The sequence below is a fragment of the Bos javanicus genome, chromosome 20 (assembly GCF_032452875.1).
Source record: "Bos javanicus breed banteng chromosome 20, ARS-OSU_banteng_1.0, whole genome shotgun sequence".
Classification (NCBI taxonomy): Eukaryota; Metazoa; Chordata; class Mammalia; order Artiodactyla; family Bovidae; genus Bos; species Bos javanicus.
This window is the reverse complement of record NC_083887.1, coordinates 25,444,726-25,466,918: the sequence shown is the minus strand read 5'-3', so window position 1 is coordinate 25,466,918 and position 22,193 is coordinate 25,444,726. Positions and strand designations below refer to the sequence as shown.

The following is a 22,193-nucleotide window of genomic DNA, read 5'->3' as shown; positions in this document are numbered from 1 at the left end:
GGGGTCCATGGAACCCTACAAGGTTCCATGCATGGATTTCAAAATGCTTAGGGCCTCCCTAAAAATGAATGCAAAATTTTGTGTAGGTATGTACGTGTTTGTGTCTATGCACTATTCTGGGGAGATGGTTCATATCTTTCAACAGCTTCTCAGATGGACTGTGATTAAGAAAAAGTTAGGAATCACTGCCTAAAGATTTCTTCAGGAAATCTGGTACTCTGGCAAAGATGAAAATGTTGACAGTGTGATGGTTGTGTCATCTGGCTGGCCAAATCAATGTTTTCTATTAAAGCAAAGAAGTCTTGGGGCCAAAATGATCTCAACTGAATAATTCTTCTACACTATGTTTCCATCTGCCCAGCATGTGAGCCATTAACACATGGTTCCTGTTGATGATTTTCATATTCTTATTTGCAGGGAAATCACATTAGGACTAGTTCAGAAGAATCATTTAACTAATGTATTGGAAAACCAAATAAATGAGCCTCTTATATATACTAACAATTTTATATTGCTAAAAGAATGACTATTTATGGGAGATTAAGCATACACTGACCAAAACTGCCTCTAAGTCATTCATCTACTAGTCTTCATAATATACATATTCCTATTCTAGTCCAAAAAAATAGCAAGGCTCACCACGTGTTGAAATAATTTATTTCAACACCTAATGCATCATCTGTTCTGTATTTCCACGTGTTGTGTCATCACCATTTGACCTCAACCCATTGTTAAATATTTAATAGTACTGTTGGATAAACAATACAAAGTAGTTTACTTTTGAATGTAGCATTTACATGAGAAAATAAGCCAATATATGCTGCAAAAGGTACAATTTTGGGTTACAGTGCTAATCCTTCTGGTGGATGGAAAATGAGATATAAGAGGAAAGGAAACCACAGGGAGGATGAATGAATTGGGAAAAGCAAAAACAAATGAAAAGATGATGTAGCTCTCCAATACAGCAGAAAGTAACTGTCACCCAAATGTTGGCACAATGGGAACTGCATGTTTCCACCACTCAAAATTCAAGCACTATGATGGATTGATTTGTTTTGTTTTGTTTTGGCTGCACAGCATGTGGGATCCCAGTTTCCCAACCAGAAATTGAACCTGTGCCTCCTGCATTGGAACCATGGAGTCTTAACCACTGAACCACCAGGAAAGTCCCAATGATGGATTGTTTTGAGTAGGAACCTATTCATATGAAAAGTATGAAATATTCAATAGAACACTCACCAATAAAAGATCATTTTTAATATTCAGTGGGTATAAATCTCACAGTGACAAGAATTATTCATTTAAAGGAGTGACTGTGGTTTAAAATGAACACCCAAAAAATGAGTGCAAGAGGTTTTGATGAATTAGTACACCACTCCTGGAAAGTGTGTTCAATACATTCTTTTTAACTGACCATAGGTAATCAGCCTTAAAAAGTATTGAAGACATGTATAAGCCTGCACCAGGAATTCTTTATAACTCATCAAGATCCTTTGAGGTGAAGAGATGGAAACTGTATTTATTATTCTATTTCTGCATGGTTTTTCAATAACTGTTAAAATACAAAATGGATCTACAAACCATCAGTTCAGTTCAGTTCAGTTCAGTCGCTCATTCGTGTCCGACTCTTTGCAACCCCATGAATCGCAGCAAGTCAGGCCTCCCTGTCCATCAGCAACTCCTGGAGTTCACTCAGACTCACGTCCATTGAGTCAGTAATGCCATCCAGCCATCCATAGTTGAGAACAATTAAAACTTAAGTAAATGGAAAAGGTATACCATGTTCATGGTTTTGAAGACTCTTTTCTTTCTTTTAGTTCTACCTCTGTTTGTTGCTACCAACCCATCTTCCTCCACCTCCATCGTGTGTGTGCTCTGTCATGTAACCCGATGGACTGCAGCCCTCCAGGCTCTTCTGTTCAAGGAGTTTTCCAGGCAAGAATACTGGAGTGGGTTGCCATTCCCATCTCCTGAAGACTTTTTTCAATTTTGCTTTTATGTTAAAGGATCAGTCAATCATGGACAGCCCTTTCTTTTTGATACTACTTGTTTCTAATATTTGATTCCTTATAATCCCCTTCAATTTCAGAAATATTTTGTGTTTCTTTAAGTTATCTATATGTGGCACATAATTACTTTAAAATTTCAATTCTCCCTAAACTGATCTATCCCAATCATAATCCCATCAAACATTTTGTGTGTACATATAGAATTGAACAAATGTATTCTAAAATTTATATGAAAACACAACTACAATATTCAATTGTATATAATGTACTTGCAATCTTGAAAAAGAAAGAAGTTGAAGGAATTACATTACCTGACTTCCTCATAGTAGTCAAGATTCTGAGACCAACATAGGATCAACAAATAGATGAATAGAACAAAGCAGAAAACCCAAAGACAGATCCAAACTTAGGAGATACAGAGGCAAAGTGCAAAATAGGTTTGGAATGAATTCTTCTTCAAAGAAAGATGATTAATTAAAAGTCTATAAAGGATGTAATAGGGTATATAAAGTCACGTCTAAGTGTCTTGTGAACTTTCAGTTCAGTTCAGTTCAGTCGCTCAGTCATGTCCTACTCCTTGGACTGCAGCACGCCAGGCCTCCCCGTCCATCACCAACTCCCAGAGTCCACTCAAATTCATGTCCATCAAGTCAGCGATGCCATCCAACCATCTCATCCTCTGTCGTCCCCTTCTCCTCCTGCTTTCAATCGTCCCCAGCATCAGGGTCTTTTCAAATGGGTCAGCTCTTTGTATCAGGAGTTTCAGCTTCAACATCAGTCCTTCCAATGAATATTCAGGACTTATTTCCTTTAGGATGGACTGGTTGTGAGCTTTAGACCTGTCAAAAACAATATTTCACATTTGGGGCAAAAGAGACATCAGAAATGAAACAAGATTCATTTCAAAAAAAACTCAGATAACAACATCAATGATCAGTGATTATATCAACTACTAACTGCAATTTTGATTAGCAAAACACTCAGAAAAGAACTAATTAGTAAATGTGCAAACCACTGCTACTCTATGGAAAGCTAAAAGGAGGTAATTAAAACCAAAATACACAGAAGTAACTATAGCAAATCAGTTCACATTCAACCAGTGAATAATCCAAAGGTGGCTCTCACTTTGATTGACACATTGTTTTAGTCACAAAGTCCGGATACAGAACAACAAGTACTGATTTGCTCTCCTCACACTTTCCATTCAGGGGAAATCATAAATAGAATTAGGGTTAAAATGCTAAATGTCACATGCTGATATTTTCAGTCATATACAATATATGAATCATTTGTATTGTCAAAGTGAACTAAAATACATAAACTGTTTAGTTTGTATTAATCCCATATAACATTCCTACCCTAAGGCATAATTTTAATCCTTTACTAAGGTCTGTTTTAAAGACTTAGTTGTGTTAAACTTGAACATGCTTCTATGACTGGCTTACGTGACTATGTGCCACATGGCGTAGGTGACTTGTAGAAACACAAAATGTTTCTGAAATTGAAGGAGATTAGTATTCTTGCCTGGAGAATCCCAGGGACAGGGGAGCCTGGTGGGTTGCCGTCTATGGGGTCGCACAGAGTCGGACACGACTGAAGGGACTTAGCAGCAGCAGTAGCAGCAGTAGCATAAGGAATAAAATATTAGAAACAAGTATTATCAAAAAGAAAAGGCTGTTATAAAACGCTGACTTTATAACATAAAAGCAACATTGGAAAGAGAAAAATTCAGGTAACAATTGTTTGTTTTTTCAATACCGTATTTTAAAAGTATATATTCTAATGACATTTTTAAAAAGTTAACTGATGGTTTGGACATCTTGAATAAACATTGCTTTTATGTACTCACATTTCTTAACTTTTTAGTTCTGCAACAATTCAGCCAATACAGAACTATTACCACTACCCCCAATCCTCATCTAGCCTATGATGTTACACAACACCAAAGACTATGACGCATTAAGTAACCAGTTTTGTACCCAGAAGAATAAAATCTGATTTTAATATCACTTCAGTCTATTTCTCAAGTGCTTAAATTCTCCTGTTTAATCAAGATTGATTATTTGCATCTGAAATCTTAATATCATTTGGGAAAATACCTAACTTCAAAAAAGTGCGACATTTAATTTTAAGGCAAAGAGCAAAAGCTATTCCATGACTTCCAAATTTTCCCTATGTAACCTCACATACCCCTTCCATATTCCCTTTTTAGGGACTAAAATTTAACCAGGTCAGTTCTGGTTCAAACAACCATTTCATAGGATTTAAAATAGGTATCTTAGGAGCTAGATTGAATTATTTGCTAAACTCGAATATTTTAAATTTATAAACTTCAGAAGGAAGATAGCTTTTGAAGCCGACAAAAAACAATCGGAGAACAGCAGTCTTTTTGTGCACTGCCCAGAAAGTCAGTTACAAAGTGGTCCTATTGTATTTCTCATAATTTACATTTACTTTTTTGGCAGAGCAGAAAGGGAAAAAAATAAGAAGTCAAACTTGGAAGCATACAACACAAATGAAAGAAGGCACTTTTATTTTAAAATGTCCCCTTGACATTTAGACATCTACAAACCCAAAATTTAACATTTATAGGAGATAAAACAGTAAAAGAAATAGCTGTTTTTCTGTGATGTCACCAAACAGGTGTGATACCGTTTCATACCCCAGAAATTGGATGACTCTTTTGCTGATGCTCACAGGAGGCCCAGATGAGACCATATTGACCTGTGTCTCATTTTCTACAATTGGCTAGAAAATTACACCAGGCCAACAAGAATCTTGATGACTGATCTGTGCCGATTCGGGGCAGACATTCTCCCAAACAGATCAATACTATCCAAGGTGCAGCTGAAAAACAGGATGAGCTTGTATCACTAAACAAACACCAAACTGCTTATTCACAAAGGCAAAGCAACACAGCACTTATGTTTTCCACAGTGTGTTTGCCTATGACCTCAACCCTGACCGGCAGAGCTACCTTCTTTTCGGCAAGAAGTAATCCTGTATTGGGTCTGCCTCTGGTACTCCTCTGGTACGCTTGGTCACCCCTGTGAGTGGTGGCATTTTTTACAATAAAAGCAACTGTGTCTGCTTTGGCCTAGACAATCACATGATGCCAAAGCAACTAGTCAATGTGGTGAGTTTAGTCAAATGACCAGTCTGAGCACTTGGCACTACATAGACAAAGAATAAAATAGGGGACTTCCCTGGTGGCCCAGTGGTTAAGGACCTGCCTGCCAGTGCAAGGGACACAGATTTGACCCCTGGCTGGGGAAGATCCCACATGCCATGGGGCAGCTAAGCCCATGTGCCACAACTACTGAGCCTAAGTGCCACACACAGCTACGGAAGTCCACTCACCTAGAGCCTATGCTCTGAAACAACAGAAGCGGCTGCAATGAGCAAACTAGACACTCGAGAAAGCCCGAACACAGCAACGAAGATCCAGCACAGCCAGAAATGAATAAATAATTGTTTTAAAAAAAAGAATAAAATAGGGACAGAATTTTTTCTTTTTACCCATCATACTGGAATTGTGTGGTCATACCTTGGATTAAGTTAATTCAGAAAGGTCTTGTGATATGAGTTGTTTCTAAATACACAAACCATCTGAATAAACCAAAAATCCAAATATCTTTAAACCCTCAAAATTACTTTTATTCTAATTTTAATTTAGCCACATAGACTACCCCCAAAAGTCATACTGGGTATGCTCTTTTTATGTCAATATATTCTGGGGGCACATGTATAGTGAATGAATAAGTTAAATTATAATGAGAACATTCAAGTTACATCACTATTTTCACTGCTATATGGTTATAAAATAAGAGGAAATTGTGGTCTTTAAAACGATCTTCTCAAAAGTATTGAGAAAATAAACAATGCATTAAAATATGATCCCACAGACCTCTAGGCAAGATGACTTCACAAGCAGGAGGGAATTTAAATGGTTTGCATGGCCCAAAAGTGAAAAATTTCAGCTTCCAGAGGCTACAGAAGATTCAGGACCAATAAATATACTTAAACAGGAGACAATATAAAATCATGTAATTACATTTGGGTCTTAAAATGTTTAATGGCTATTGGTAGCACTACCATGAGATCCAACTATCTAAGATCATTTATATATTAAGACTATCGAATTTATTTTCCAACCCTAGATACACATTTGATAAACTTTGATAAAACAGAAGTTGTATCTCTTGCTGCTATTAAAAGACAAATCTATACCCATACCCCTCCCTGATTAAAAAAAAATAGTTGAGTAAAAATAATTGTTAGGTTTCCCCTTTCTTTCAACCAAGTTTTCCCTGGGAAAGGGGACTCTAAAGGGAGAAAACAAACTTTCCCTCCAGCACATTACTATATAAGCACTATATCCATCTGCCTGAATAAAGAAGAAATAAATTCAACTTTGGAACTCTGCCATGCAGTGTCGGCTCCTGCAAAGGGGACAGTTTGCTATTAATTGTTAATGTCGTCTGCCATTAGAGGGCACTAAACAACTCTACATTAACGCTGCATTGGAGGGAAGAGAGAAAGGAAGACGGGAAAAGAAAGAGGGGAGGGAAAAGCGGGGAGACTAGGAGCAGAGTCGGGGGAGAGGGAGGGAAAGAGAAAAGAGAAGGGGTGGGCGGACGGGAGGGAAAGAGAGAAGAGGGAAGAGAGAGGAAGAATAAATCTGGAAAGATTAAGAAGGATGTGGAGCCCCCAGAGCCGTCTGAAGTGAGCAAAAGCCAGCGCCCCCACCCCACCCCGCCCGGACCGCCCGCGCCCCTCCTCTCTCGTCCTCGGGACGGTAATTATAAAGCGAAAAGCAGCGGCGAGGTCACCCGTTTTTACCAGCCTGCTGCACCGAATGCGCGCGGTGCAGGTGCGGCGGCCGCGGGCTTTGTGATTCATGCCCACTTTCAAAGGGGGGCTTGGGCCCGTCTGAGAGGCACCCAAACAACTGTCTTCTAATATTAGCACGGCTGTATTTCGGGATCTATTATAGTCTGTCCAGACAGATCCCATTGTAATGGGATCTTTTATTAAAAGATTAGCACTATCTCCTGCAGTTGGTGGAAAAAAATCTGTTATCACTGAGTTATTTGCAGTTGTGGAGAGGGTGGGAGGCGGGTGGTGGAAGTTGGGGGGTGGGAGGGCGAGAGGAGGCCTGGGGGGGGGGGCGTCTGGCGGGGAGGGGGGAGGTAGGCGGGTGGGGGGCGAAGAGGGGCGGATTTGAAATCCGTAGAACAAAATCCCAGGGACCTGCGAATGTCCAAGAATTTTGTCTGCATACTTCACTGTCTGTTCTTCGGGCTCCAGAAGCGAAAAGAATAGAAATTTAAAAGGCAGCTTTGGAATAAACAATATAGCATTTTCCGTGAAGTAATCGTTTTATATAAAAGGAAATATCGCCTCCTCTGTTTCATTCAGCGGTGCCAAAAATGTTATAAATGAGAGACCCGCCAACTTTCAGCGAAGAATGCCAGGCACTGTGCTTAATAAACTGAGGCTACAGAAGTTCATTATCGATGTTGCAATCTTTTTTATTCCGCGAACCGAGAGAGAGACTGAGAAGGAGACTGAGAGTGAGAGAGACAGACACAGGACAGAAACTGGGGAGTCTCCGAGCCGCGGAAGGCGGGTAGACCGCCTACGTCGGCGCCCCCGCTCCGGGCTCCGACTCCTCCAGAAGCTGCGAAGTGAAAGGGGAGAAAAGAAAAGGAGGGCGAGACTGTGACGGTGGGGGGAGGCCCGGGCCGAGGTGTTAAACATTTTTGTTCGCTTCTAACTCGTCGAGACGGAGGGCCGCGTCTCCGCCAGGTTCTGCCCCGGGTGGAAGGTGCCGGGGCCCGGGGTTCCCAGCCACAACCCTGGGCTCGGGGGTGGCCGCGGCGCTCGGCACGCGCAGACCCAGACAGACAACGTCGCGGGGTCCCGCAGCCAGACTGCGGGGGCCTAACACGGCAGCGACCGGACCTCCGGCGGGGTATTAAGGCAGCTCGGGGCTCTCCGGGCGTTTGCGAAGTCTTCCTGGAGCGGAGGAGCGGCGTTGCGAAGACCAACTCCCGCCCCGCCGCCCCGCTCCGCTCCGCCCTGCCCGCCGCCGCCTCCAGCGCCCTCACCGCGCCAGACACACACACACACTCACACACTCACACACACACACACACACACACACACACACACACACACACACACACACACACACACACGCCACCCCGGGCGCGCCGGCGCTGCCAGCGAGCGGCGGCGTGCAGGACTTGAAGTGGGTGTTCTTCCCCACTCCCCACCCCCGAAGCGTCCCCCCCACCCCCCCGCGCCCGGGTCTCCTGCCCCCTCCCTCTCGCTCCTACGCAAATAAGAACTCGGCGATTCCCCTCCTGCCGCTTTGATTTCGGGCACCTCCACCAGATAATTGGGAAGGGTTTCAGAAGGTGGGAAATGTCACCTGATTCACACTGAACTTTTAAAAGCTCCCCACCCCCAAGGAACCGCGCACACCCTCGCTCGCGGCCGCCCTCCCACTGCCCCACACACTGGGAGACCGCCCACCGCAAACCGTGGAGACCCCCGTCTAGATTTAAAGCGCGGCTGCGCCTGGCTTCTGACGTCCATTGAATCGCGAGGGCGGCCGGCGGCAAGCGCTGGGCTACGCCGGGATAGCTGCGCCCTCCGCCGCTCGTCTCTGCGACGCGCACCGCTTGCCAGAGCCACCCGCCGCCGCGCCCGCTCCCCGCGCCACCGCGCCCGCTCCCCGCGCCGCCGCGCTCCTCACCCCGCGCCTGCCCTCAGGATGGCCCGTCCTAGGCACCAGCCCGGCGGGCTTTGCCTCCTGCTGCTGCTTCTCTGCCAGTTCATGGAGGACCGCAGCGCCCAGGGTAAGCGAGGCGGGATGCGCAGGGAGGCTCGGCGGAGGGCAGGGGTTTGTAGTTTTCGGGCGTCTCCACCGGGTCTGTTCTGAGCAACTCTGCTTTTGGAAGATGTTGGACCAACTTAGCGAATCCGGGATGGAGAGGAGTGGGAGAATTGAAGGCAGTGACACTTTAGGACTGGGAACCGAGTTTGGAGCGCGGTTATCCTTTAAAAGGAAAGGGAGTGAGCTGGAGTCTCTCTCAGTAGTTAGGGTTAGATGCTCCAAGTTCTGGACCTAATGAGTTTAGATGTTATCTCCCTTGTTTGGCTCTGAAGAAGGGGATAAGCATCGGTAGCCTGAAGATTGCAATCCACTCATTTGCAATCTAACCTCTCTCCCTCCTGCATCTTTTGGATACTTTAAAAAATGACTGAGTGGGGAGGGGGGGAATACTGAAATTTCCTCGGTGACTGCGGGACGTGGTTTCAGAAACTTTGCCCAAACTTGGAAATGAGGGTGCCGAAAATTTTAGAGGGAAGTAGCTTTCTGCCTAGTGGATGCTTCTTCTAACCCCCTCCCCCCAACCCCGCAAAAAAAAAAAAAAATTACCCCGGACTGTTCTGAAAAGTTTACAGTTTTTTTCCCTTTTGCCTCATTCCTGATTGTTAACTTTCTGTAGAACAGTGAGGAACCCACAATTGATTTAAATTCTGAGATGCAATAAGAGCAAATTTCTAAAGTTTTTTTTTTAATTAGATTTATCTCCATTAGTCTTTGGGCGGAATTTTTTAAAATAATAATAGCAGCTTGCGGTCCAATTATTGTTAAAGTTATATGGATGATTCATAAGACGTCTTCCTGACCAAAATCTGAACATTAAAAAGGAAGAAGGTGGGGGGCGGGGGGCTACTTGCAAAGATAATCTCGGTGGGTATGATACAGGGATGTGTGTGTGTGTATGTATGTGTGTATATATATATATATATATATATATATATATGTATATATAACCATGAAACGATAGTAAGTCCCCCTCCCACCTTGTTTCCCCCCCGCCCCCAACCCCAGTACTTTTCTTGAGGCAGACTTGGAACTTTCCTGACTTTAGCGTTATTTTATGCGTGTTGTATACGGCCCCCTGGGCACAGCTCCTAGCCGCCTGCGACGCACTACTGCTCTGAGTTGCCCACCTTTCGGAGCGAGGCGCTGCCTGACTGCCCGGGACGTGGGCGCCGTGGAAAGTAGCCCTCGGAGATTTCGAAAGATCGCGGTGGCCGCGGGCGTCCTTTGGGTCTGGCGGATTGCAAAACGGCCCGTCGGGCGGGCTGCGCCTCGAGGCCGCGAGGGGCAGCGCCGGGCAGGGCCCGGTTGCTTTTTTGCTTTCATTTTTCAGAAGTGCCTTTTGCGTGATCTGTTGCTGTATGTGTGTGTGTGAGTGTGTGTGTGTGTGTGTGTGTCTGTCTGTCTGGGTCTCTCTCTTTCTCTCTCTTTTCTTTCTCTCTCTCTTAAGTTCTACTTTTTTAACCCCTGTCACAAATAATCCCCGTACCGCCTACATGAAACCGACATGTAAAAACATCCGTCGCATCCTGTTTTTGTCAGGTTCTTTAATCTGCCCTTCGAGTCGCTGCAGGTTATGAAATGGGACGAATAAAAGTAAACAGTCTAGTAAAAGTCAATGCAAGCTGCACGTGTTGTGTCTGGGTCACTGGTAACTGACATTGATATGGCTGGAGCGCTCGGGCTTCTCGCTCTCGCCCTCCCTCCCCATCGCCCACCTCCCACCTCTTCAATCTGGTCCCCCCCTCCACCCCTCGCCTTTCTCCACCCCTTCATTCCCTCTGATTTATTTTCTGCTTTTTCTCTGCCGTCTCTCCTCCACGCTCACTCCCTCCCCATCCCCGCCGGGTCTCCTTCCCCTGCCGGTTCACTGCCTCCCTCCCCCTACCCAGCCGGCGCCGCCGGCTCACTTGCCCACCTCCCCACCCCTGTCTCCCCGCAGCTGGGAATTGCTGGCTCCGCCAAGCAAAGAACGGCCGCTGTCAGGTCCTGTACAAGACAGAACTGAGCAAGGAGGAGTGTTGCAGCACTGGCCGCCTGAGCACCTCGTGGACCGAGGAGGACGTAAATGACAACACGCTGTTCAAGTGGATGATTTTCAACGGGGGCGCCCCCAACTGCATCCCTTGTAAAGGTAGGGCTCTTCCTCCCCAGTCTGCAGGCCCTCAGTAGAGGGCGTCTTACCCTCAGCTTCCCCAGTGCCCAGCCGGGGTTTGGGACTGGAGGAGCTTTGTTCGTGGGTTCCCCCTAACCACCCCCAGCCCTGGTAAGCCATTCGGGCTGAATCTCCTGTCACACACTACAGGCAAAACAAGGGTCGCCAGAGGTTCTCGGACTTCTTAGCCAAATGTGGCGGTGAAGCCAGCCAACCCTTGCTCTTTGAGGGAGATTTGGGTAGGGAATGCAGCCCACTGTCCCCCACCCTTCCCTCTTCTCAACTTCCGGGCAACAGCCTAGCCCCTTGGGCTCAGACTCTTGGCTGCAGGATTGCGCAAGGCACCCACAGCCCTCCTGGCTAACCTGCATGGTGCCTGACCCTGGTTTTAATCCCTGCCTCTTTCCAACTCCTAGAAACGTGTGAGAACGTGGACTGTGGCCCCGGAAAAAAATGCCGAATGAACAAGAAGAACAAACCCCGCTGCGTCTGTGCCCCAGATTGTTCTAACATCACCTGGAAAGGCCCGGTGTGTGGGCTGGACGGAAAAACCTACCGCAACGAATGTGCACTCCTCAAGGCCAGATGTAAAGAGCAGCCAGAGCTGCAAGTCCAGTACCAGGGCAAATGTAAAAGTAGGTCCTACCCGACCCCTCCTCCAGCCTTCTGCTTGAGGTAGACCCGCTGCAGGACCCCTGGGATGGGCGTAATAGCCTAATAATAATAATATCAAATAAAGGAACCCTTTCTAACTTTATATTCTAAAGATTCCTTAAGACACTAAAGGTTCAACCTAGAGTCTTAGTTTTCTTTTAAAAACTGCAGAGCTACCCAAGTGCGTTCCTAAAGCTGAATGCTTCTGTTTCATGATTTCCTTGAAACCGTCCAGTGGCTCAGTCCGGAAGAAGGTACCTATTAACGTGTTTAATATTAATGTTTTTCCCTCTTTGTTTCAGAGACCTGTCGGGATGTTTTCTGTCCAGGCAGCTCTACATGCGTGGTGGACCAGACTAATAATGCCTACTGTGTGACTTGTAACAGAATTTGCCCAGAGCCCACCTCCTCTGAACAGTATCTCTGTGGGAATGATGGAGTGACCTACCCCAGTGCCTGTCACCTGAGAAAAGCTACCTGCCTACTGGGCAGATCTATTGGATTGGCCTATGAGGGAAAGTGTATCAGTAGGTATTCTGGATTGAGGAAGGAAAAGAGAAAAAGGCTATAATTGTGATAAAACTGTGAGCTTAACCAATAAATAAACCCCAAACTTCCCAAAACTAGCTTCATCAAAGTCGGTAAACTGTCATGACCACCTTAAGGAAACCATTGTCTTTTTTTTTTTTTTTACCATTGTCTTCTGGATGCATTGGCATACATATTGAAATGCCAGCAAGACACAGGAAACAATTTTCCTTCTTAGAAATCTAAGAACTCACTCAATTTTACACATTTTTTTAAGTGCTAGACTTGCTGGAAGCGAGAAATAATTACTTAACAGTTCCTAAAATCTGTTATCAGATTCTGATAACTGATAGAATTCTTTCTTTTTTTTTAAAGATCCCACTTGTGGGAAGTAATCAAATACATATTTAATTGAAGGATACTATGAAATCCTGTTTTAAGAAAATACTACAGTATTTTCATGCATTAAGCTAGTATAGAGGAAACTAGGAGTTTTGAGTATGTGTGTGTGTGTTTCAGTTTTATAGAGTGTTTTTGCACAGTATTTCCATGAGCCCCATTAGTGAGTAATAAAATATGTTTTATATGTTTACATTTATTCATTTATTGATAGAAGGCTAGAGAAAGGAGACAAGGTGAGGAGGATGGATTTACTTATCACAGGTGTATTATATCCTAGAAGCAAAGTCCTGTGACGATATCCAGTGCACTGGTGGAAAAAAGTGTTTATGGGACTTCAAGGTTGGCAGAGGCCGGTGTTCACTCTGCGGTGAGCTGTGCCCTGAGAGTAAGTCTGAGGAGCCTGTCTGTGCCAGTGACAATGCCACCTATGCTAGTGAGTGTGCCATGAAGGAAGCGGCCTGCTCCTCGGGCGTGCTGCTGGAAGTGAAGCACTCCGGATCTTGCAACTGTAAGTGTGATTTCTAACCTTGCCGCAGTTTAAGGATTTCCCAGGCAAGTCCTAGGGAATGGAGACTTAGAAAGCACGAAAACGTCCCCCACATAAGCCCACTTCTGTTTAAGTTAGGTAGCTGCTAAAGTGCACCAGCAATTCAGCAATCCACAAAAAAAATCACCTGAAGTGTTTCGGGGCCTTTAGGACTTGTCTGATGATCATCAACAAGATCACCTCTAAAATAGCCCATTCCAATCATCTGCCCCTAATTCTTTTTGTTTTAGTAGTGTGCTTTGCTGTTTGCTTTTATTAACACTTGAATCTGAACTAACTACTTCAAAGGTTTTGGTTTTTTTTTTTCTTTTTCAAAGACAGCTTTCTGTTATCACACATAGGCTGCTGCTTTGCGCAGTTGCCCCTACTAACTAAATTAAGGACCCAAAGCAGTTATACCTAGAACACAAGAGCGCTTTTTATCTAATTTCAGGAATCTGCCCGTAAAACCTGAGCCATTGATTCTTCAGAACTTTCTGCAGTTTTTGACTTCATAGATAATGTTTTTAAAAAAAAAAAAGTTTTTTTAAAACTTGTTACATAACAGCAGATGCCAAAAACAAAACAGCATCTTACTGCAAGTCACATAAAAATGCAACGCTGTAATATGGCTGTTACAGAGGGCTTTGAAAACATACACTGAGCTGCTTCTGCGCTGTTCTTGTCCGTATTTAAACAGCAGCTCCCCTGTATTCCCCCATCTAGCCATTTCGGAAGACACCGAAGACGAGGAGGAAGATGAAGACCAGGACTACAGCTTTCCTATATCTTCCATTCTAGAGTGGTAAACCCTCCACCAATGTTCAATGTTGACATAGCCTTTAGGCAAAAAAAAAAAAAAAAAAAAAAGGAAAGAAAAAAAGTAAAAGAAAAAAAATACATTGTCCATACTGTAAATAAGTGTATGCCTATTTATTTGGGGGGAAAACTATACATAAAGGACCTTTGTCCTAAAGCTCTCTCCCAGGCCACCTTGTTACTCACTGGACCCGGAGAGGCAGTCATTGTGAGGTCTACTGGATGAGGCCCATAGTTGAGACTTGTAGACATTTATTTATACTGTGTCATGTTTTATAATTTATACATAAAATGTCTGGTTGACTGTACACCTTGTTTTTGAAGAAATTTATTCGTGAAAGGAAGAGCAGTTGTTATTTATTGTGAGGTCTCTTGCTTGTAAAGTAAAAGCTTTTTTTTTTTCCTTGTAAACCATTTAAGTCCATTCCTTACTATTCACTCACTCATCTGTCTCCCTTCATTTACCTGTCGTTAGCCTCTTTTCCACTTTAACCAACTTGCATGTCAGTTTCTGTCCTGTTTATTTATTGGATTCTCTGCTGCCTGTTCTGTACATACCTGATCCCTCGGGTTTTGTTTACAAGGAATCTTGACTGACCAAAAGGCATTATAACTCTGACTCAGATAGCAGGTACAGAGGATACATCTTTGAGGAAACTCCTATTTCTGTTCTCTGGTTGTGATGAAGACATCGGTGAGGCAGGTGGTGATAGCAGTGTTGGGTTTCTAATCATGTACTTCTAAGATGTTACAGATCCAAAGGATTGAGTGATACGGGTGTCAGGAGCCTGAAAGAAGGAGAATGCTGTACATTCAACCTTATGTTAGGTGTTTCCTTTAAAGGCTAGTCTGCTGTACCTTTTCAACTAGTTCTTTTCACCCAATGTGTCATGAAAAGTATATCAAAGCTTTATCAGTTCAGGTTTCTTGCTTTTCATAATACTTTTTTCTGATGCAATTTTATATTTTCAAACATGGCAAGTTAAATATAAATTCATTTAAATATATAGTTTTATACTTTTCTACCATGTAAATGTGCAATGTATATAAAAGTTATAATGTGTATTTGTAAATAAATGATGAGTGAAAAAATAAAAAAATTTTAAAAAGCCAATGGTCTCAATTGCTGATGATGTAAAAGAAGCTGTTAGGACTTTTGAGTAAAAATGTATATGATATATTCGTTGAGAAATACAATTATCACTAAAATTAAGTGACCAGGGTAGTAAGAACTCCAAGGTAAATTACAGATCACCTCAAAAGGAAAAAGGAATCTGAGGTCCATCCACGCCTTTGTAGTAACGATGGCATACTTTCCACTCAGCACTGGAGGAAACTGTAGATGTCCCTCCTTGCAATGTGCCAAGCCTAAAGTTTCCTCTTTAAAAACATCATCTTCTTAGCTATCCTTGTCCCAAGCTCATCTCCAGAGCCAGAGGCACCCTTTCTCTTTCCTCATCTAAATAAAGTAGATCTTAAGTCTTTAAACAAAGCACATTACAAGGAAAAATAAAAATAGACACACATACAGCAGCACAACCTAGGTCAGAATGTCAACTACAGAAATAAAGGCAGTATAATATTGAAATTCTAGAGACTTTTTGAGGTAAAGATGGAGCAGGGGTGGATTTCCACAATGGTCATGGTTCATGGAGAGTAAATAATGACACTTTCAAGGTAAGAGGACATGTATTAATGTTTTGCAGTTTATTTTAGTCAAGTCACACTACTAGGGCCTCAGATTGGCATGTAGGGCCTCAACTGATTGTCCCAGTAATACACTGTAATACATAGTGATACATAACTAGATAGTCACAAGTTTCCAACTGCTGTGCTACTTCATTGCCTAAGTACATCAAAAATATCAAGTACAAGATGCAAAGAAGTGAGGATTAGAACCACAGGAGGGAAAGGGCAAAGAACAGTCAATATTACAAACATAGCCGAACAAATATATTCTTTCACAGACTGTGACCCTAGTTCTTTCCAAAAGTTTATTCCTTTTGTGAAAACCCTCTATAATATAAATAATTAGAGAATTATAGGAGACCATTGGCTCTCAACTGTGGTCACCAAATGAGAAATTTGATGAAGGCAGAGGGGCCTCTTAGGTGGGCAGAGTTCATATAATAATTAGGAGCCTGTCAGTGCTGTCAGCCTTAAGCCACCAGTTCCCAGAGAAAGGAGAAGAAGTGCAGAAGACCAATGCTGCCAAAAACCGAGGGAAAGACAAAGATGGGAACTAATGTAGTGTCTGGGAGCTACTGGCTTGCCACTAGGGTTGAACACTCAGGGAAGGAAACAGCAGGCAGGCTGGTTTCACATCCCTTCCTGGAATTGATTTGTTACCTCATCCTGGGATGCTACAGATGCTTTAAAGTTGCCATTGACATCAGAGTGAAAACGTCAAATTTAACAGGCACCAATGTGTGTCTTGGCAAGGGTGAGTGATAAAATCAACAGCTTGCCCTTTAAACAACATCCGGATTATTTATTTACAATTTTTTTATTTCATAGTTGTCAGCATCAATCATTCATCTCCAACATCAGACAGTTTCTTATTTTCCTTCTTGGAGTTTCTGACTTTTCCAGTAATCCTGTATTAGGCTGCTGCTGCTGCTGCTAAGTCACTTCAGTCGTGTCCGACTCTGTGCGACCCCATGGACTGCAGCCTACCAGGTTCCTCCAACCATGGGCTAATTAGTACTAAAAAATAGAATTCTCCTTTAAAATTAAAATTAGGTTAATACCATTAGGTTACTGTTAGAATTTCAGTTAGGACTCATTGATGCATATAAAGTAATTAATATAAACAGTTACTAGTAACTAGTTTTAATCATCATTAGGAATTGCAAAATAACAAGTAAAAATAGCAAAAAATCTATCAGGGATCTAATTTTCATCAGATATCCACTTCAATTAAGATTTTTATCTGCTATATGGGTATGTGTGCTATGTGCTTAATCGCTCAGTTATGTCCAACTCTTCTCGACCCCATGGACTGTAGCCCACCAGGCTCCTCTGTCCATGGGATTCTCCAGGCAAGAATACTGGAGTGGGTTGCCATGCCCTCCTCCAGAGGATCTTCCCAACCCAAGGATCGAACCCAGGTCTCCCGCACTGCAGGCAGATTCTTGCATTGAAAGAATTGAAATTGGCAGTGAGAGAATTTTTGACACCTAAACCATACCTCCAGGGAATCCCATATGGGTATAACAAAATAAAATCTGACATAATTGGAATCAAACAATGCAGCTCATCTACTCTTGACCTTAGAGTAGATCCTGTACCCAAGGGGGATAGTGCACTTTATAATATTATTGCCACTGGACAAAATTAGAATACTGTCCATAAATTAAAGCATTGTATCAATATCAAATTTACTGAAATTAATCATTGTAATATGCATGCAAGAGAATATTTCTGAACTTAGGAAAGACACACTAAAGTATTTAGGGGGAAAGACCAAAATGTATCTAATTTACTCTCAAGTGATTTACAAAGAAAAAATATAGTTTTCAGTAGGGTTTTTTTCCCCTTATATGTATTCAGAGAGAGCATACAAATGATAAAAGAAGTAGAGTAAAATGTTAATTTGAGTAAAAGGTATATGGATATCTTTAATACTATATTTTTGCAACTTTTCTATAATTTGGAATCATATCAAATAAATGTTTAGAAATTTAAAAAATCATTCTCAGGAAGAGATGCACAGTAGACTGCTTTTCCCAGTCTCTAGAAAAGCAACTGAAATAGAGTCATTTAAAAAATTATTTACATGACCAAAAGATTGGAAAATAATTCCAGTGACTGCAAAAGCTAGAGAATCGAAATTGGCAATGAGAGAATTTCTGACACCTAAACCATACCAAGAAACAGCTTTTTCTTTTCCATAGCCATCTTAAAATTTAGAGTAATTAGTAGCTTTGCTAAAGCACTGCCAACACCCAAAACCTCAGTTCCCCCCACTGCTGGCTATATATTAATTAGACAAGGAATTTAACTTCTCTGGGCCTCAGTTTCCCCATGTATGTACCCAGGACAATAAAAGTGTCTCCCTCATAATAGTGTTCTGAAGATTAAAAGAAATAAGTTGTATAAAGTGCTTAGATCTGTGCCTGGCATGTAAAAAGACAGCCAGTGAATATGTCCTCTAGGACTGTACTACTTGTTATTAAAGAAGAAAAGGGACTTCCCTCATGGTCAAGTGGTTAGGACTCTGCTCTTCCACTGCAGGCCAGCAGCACAGCCAAAAAGAAAAGGGCTGGAATTGTGGTTCAGCAACCTCTCTACCTTGGAAATACAATGAATGAGGAATGGCACCAATCAAGGCCAGAAGCACAAGTGTAAACAATTTATTTTAAATTTTAAACTATTTTAGCCACGTTAATATTTAACAAAATATCACGAAGTTCTAGCTGCTATAGCAAAGTTCACGGTTCAAATAACAGATGGAGATACATTATTTTTCATGGAAATTTAGAAATAATTCAATCACACAACATTTTCAAAACCACAAAAACGTGCCTTTTGTCTTTTCATTCACGCGCCCAACACAATCTGTGGTAAGTAAATTAAATCAAATCTGTCTTTAACTTTGATACGATCTCCTACATGAGGACTACAGATTCCTAAAGATAGTAGTAAATTATTTCCAAGCTAGCAAAACCCTAATATAATCCGAATATTGTACAATTATCTTGATATAAAAGATGATGTATTATTTAATTAATAAACTCACTTATTAAAAACCATTTTTCAAAACCTGGGTCCTAAGACAGGCACATTTCTGTTCTTCCCATCCCACTTTCCATTCAGATCAGCAAACAATCCTTCTCCAGCCAAAAGTTGTCATGTAAATAGACTCCAGGCATGCCTGCCCTGCGTCTTCAGCAGACCTGCCCAGACATGTCCACATCCCAGCTTCAATTTAGCTGGAATCCCCCCACGAGTACTGGATGGTCCCTGGGTTTTGCCATCCTTGGACCTCAGATATCTTGGCTGGTACCATCAAGATTCCTGTGGCTGAGTCCTTCAGACACGTAAAAACATATTCTCTGGATTACACCGAATGTAGTCCTGGCAGAGCTATAATTTGTCATTTTTCTATTTTAAGAATATGGCCCAGGAACCAACTGGTACAGTCAGGAGCCAGATTACTCCCACCAAAAGTCTCTTGTATTAATCCCCTAAGGACAAAGATCTCTGGCTAAAGGACGAGTATAAGCTTTTTTCAAGAAGTTGGGGCAGGCAAGAAATCAGCAGCAAAGTCAGAAGCCTGGGAAGACAGTGGGCTATACATCCATTCAGGTTTTAAGAGATCTCTATCTTTTCCAGCACCATTAAAAAAAAAAAAATTATGGGATGATTTCCTGGTCATGATGCATCCCATAAACAGTGGTGACAGTGAAAGACCAAGGCAAAGGCCAGTCTCTATAGTTTCTTGAGATTGCTGTGGGCTTTATGGGTCAATGACAAGGGAAGAACTGGATTACTCAAAAGGCAACCAGTACCTGAAACACCTACAGTCTTTTATAGACCTAGTGTCCCAGGAAAAGATATCAAAATAGATTGAGGGCAATATATTTACTAGGTATATGGAACCAGGACCCAGTCAATAAAATTCACAAATATAAACAGAGCTGATACTCAAGGTGTTGTGCCTGAACCAGCGGCATCAGCATTACCTGGGAACTTGTTAGAAATACAACATTTTGAGCACCACCCCAGAGCCATTGAACAAAATTCACCTGGGGTACAAGAATCTATGTTTTAACAAGCTTTCTGGGTGATTCTTGTGCATGCTTAAATTTGAGAACAGCTGCCCTAGAATCATTTCAAGTTCTGAGTGAGCATTGGCTGCCTAATGTTCCAAAGGCAGCCAGAATACTCTTGCATGGGTCTCTGGTAGGGCTACAGCAGAGCTGTGTTCAATCCTGTTCCCCTCAGCCTGACCTGGGCCAGGATTCCCACACTTAATCAGCCTTCATTGCAGGAGTGTACCTGCTGGTGGTAAAAGCACTTGGCCATAGATATCACAAGGCACATTTTTCCTAAGAATATTCTCAGCCTCCACTTCCTTATGGGAGATCCCAGTGAGATTTAAGCTGGACTGGCTAGGAGTTGTGAACTTGCCTTTACCATCCCTTCCAGGCATATGCATTGCATGGAAAGTTTATTAATAAAAGACACGAATTTTGAATGAAGAGTAGCGACATTCCAACCCTGGTCCTCCTTTCAGTTGACATTTGATCCACTTTCCTTCCCTTCACTTGCCTAGAGCTCCTTTCAGGAGTTCTACATCACCTTTTCAGAAGAGCACTTCAGCTTCATCCATGGGTCAGGAAGCCAAGACTACTACTCAACTGATCCTAAGTTCTTTTAAGAACAGGGAGATCTAAGCAATCAAATGAAATGGAAACAATAATAAGTGATATCCTCTTCGGAATGCATCCAGATGCAACCACACCCCAAGATCTATAGCCTGAACCAAGAGTGGAAGGCCCTTTCAAAATTTTTTGACATTCTATCCCTCCTGGCCTCTTATCTTTCCCTACCTCAATGATTCTCTCACTAGAACATTGGTTCTATGAATTTGTGTCAATTTCCCCACATTCTCTGGCCAAAATCCTAACTATGGATCAGTGAAATCAACCTCTCCACATCTATGCTTATGCTGCTAAGCAAGGATGAAATCCTCCAAAAATACCACTAGGTGCCCTTATACAATTATTGGATCTAATCTCAGTTAGGTTCTTTAAAAGCCCTATTTTACACAACTCTCTATACCCATTTCCCTTCCTGGCACTTCCATACCATCACAGCTCTCCTCAAGCAACATGTCCACCACTCTTCTTACTTGCAGTGAACTTTATCTTATCTACTCAACTAGAAAATTGCTGCCATCAGGAAAGAGTTATGTCAGCTTCCTCCACTGCCAACATTACCATAAGTTTGCCCAATTCCATATCATTTGTAACAACCTTCCCTCTGATCTCAAAGAATCTCATTTTCATATCTGTGTTTTCCACCACATCCCCCATCTCTTCCAGAAATTTACTCTATTAATTGAGCTCTCTCTCCATAATTTTAAATTTCTTCCTCTATAGTGGTTTTACTAATCTTAGCCTATAAATATGTTTTATAAAGAACTTTTAAAGTAAGGATAAAAAATGGAAATAATTAGTAAAACTTGCCTAATTCAACACACAAACACACATGCCAGCCTTGGCTAGCCCTTTAAAAAAATAGAAAGCCTTCTTATCTCTCCTATGTCTCCTTCTAGACGCAACCTATGGAGTAATCTCCTTTCTGTCTCCACTAGCTCACCTCTCCCTCATTCCTCAACCCTCTGCAATGTGGTCTTTCCTCCTATTATGCATCTAAAGATGTTTGGCAAAGGTTATCAATGACTTCTAAGCTCCCAATACAATGGACACAATGGACATGACTCCCGCCTTAACTAATGAATCACTCTTTGATTTGTATACTGTCAACCCAACTCTGCTCTTCTCAAATCCTCTTTTGTACTCCCACCTGCTGTTATCTCCCCATTCTTTATGTGCTGCTTTCTTCTCACCAGTAAAGCAAGATCAAAAGCTGGCAACTTATGGACTGTATCCAGTTTATATTTTATTTGGTTACACACACCTGTAAAACAATTTTGTACTAGTTAACAGTATTTTAAAACTAGGAAATCCCACACAGAAATCTGGATTTCTCTTGAAAAATCTGAGAGCCAGTGATCACTGGGTCTATGAGCCCACACAGGCACAACCACCAGGATCAGAGAAGACAGTGGCAGTTCTCTCCCTGAGATGAATACCTGCATCTCTCATGTCACCTGTTCTCCTTAGTTCATATGGTTTGTTTCACTCGTCCACCTGATCTGACTGCTCTTTGTTAGCCAAGAGTTCCATACTCCACTCCCTCACTATTCAATTTATACGGCCTTCTGTGTATTCTGATATCATCGTATCATCATGGTTTTCATTGCAATCCAAAAGCTGGTGACTGAAGATTGCTATGATGAACTCTGACATTTGGTTAGCTGCCGCTCATACCTTCTCTTATATGATCAGGAAATTGCACCTCCACAATCGATCTGCAAAGCTTACCCCTAACAAAGGATGTCCCTCACTCGGCTTTTCCTCATATGTTATGTTTTCAGTCACTAAGTTATGTCTGACTCTTTGT

At 42.4% G+C, this 22,193-nt stretch overlaps 1 protein-coding gene and 1 long non-coding RNA gene across 4 annotated transcripts; one reads left to right on the top strand and one right to left on the bottom strand.

The window, feature by feature from the left end:
* Window positions 1-1,235: 1,235 nt before the first annotated feature.
* LOC133233600 (uncharacterized) lies at window positions 1,236-7,144 on the bottom strand. Its single transcript, XR_009731776.1, has 2 exons — window positions 6,852-7,144; window positions 1,236-4,856 (listed from the first exon to the last, which is right to left on the bottom strand). It is a non-coding gene; the product is annotated as an uncharacterized LOC133233600 (long non-coding RNA).
* Window positions 7,145-7,584: 440 nt separating this feature from the next.
* Window positions 7,585-14,078, top strand: FST (follistatin). Of its 3 annotated transcripts, none has more exons than XM_061393548.1 (6): window positions 7,585-8,878; window positions 10,856-11,047; window positions 11,485-11,703; window positions 12,025-12,249; window positions 12,930-13,160; window positions 13,905-14,078. In XM_061393548.1, the coding sequence occupies exons 1-6, from the start codon at window positions 8,794-8,796 to the stop codon at window positions 13,985-13,987; spliced, it is 1,035 nt and encodes a 344-aa protein (XP_061249532.1). In that variant the 5' UTR covers window positions 7,585-8,793; the 3' UTR covers window positions 13,988-14,078. The 3 variants fall into 3 exon arrangements, with proteins under 3 accessions (XP_061249532.1, XP_061249533.1, XP_061249534.1); XM_061393549.1 differs by having other exon boundaries at window positions 8,378-8,878; window positions 12,933-13,160; XM_061393550.1 differs by having other exon boundaries at window positions 8,378-8,878; window positions 13,633-14,078.
* The last annotated feature ends 8,115 nt before the right edge of the window (window positions 14,079-22,193 follow it).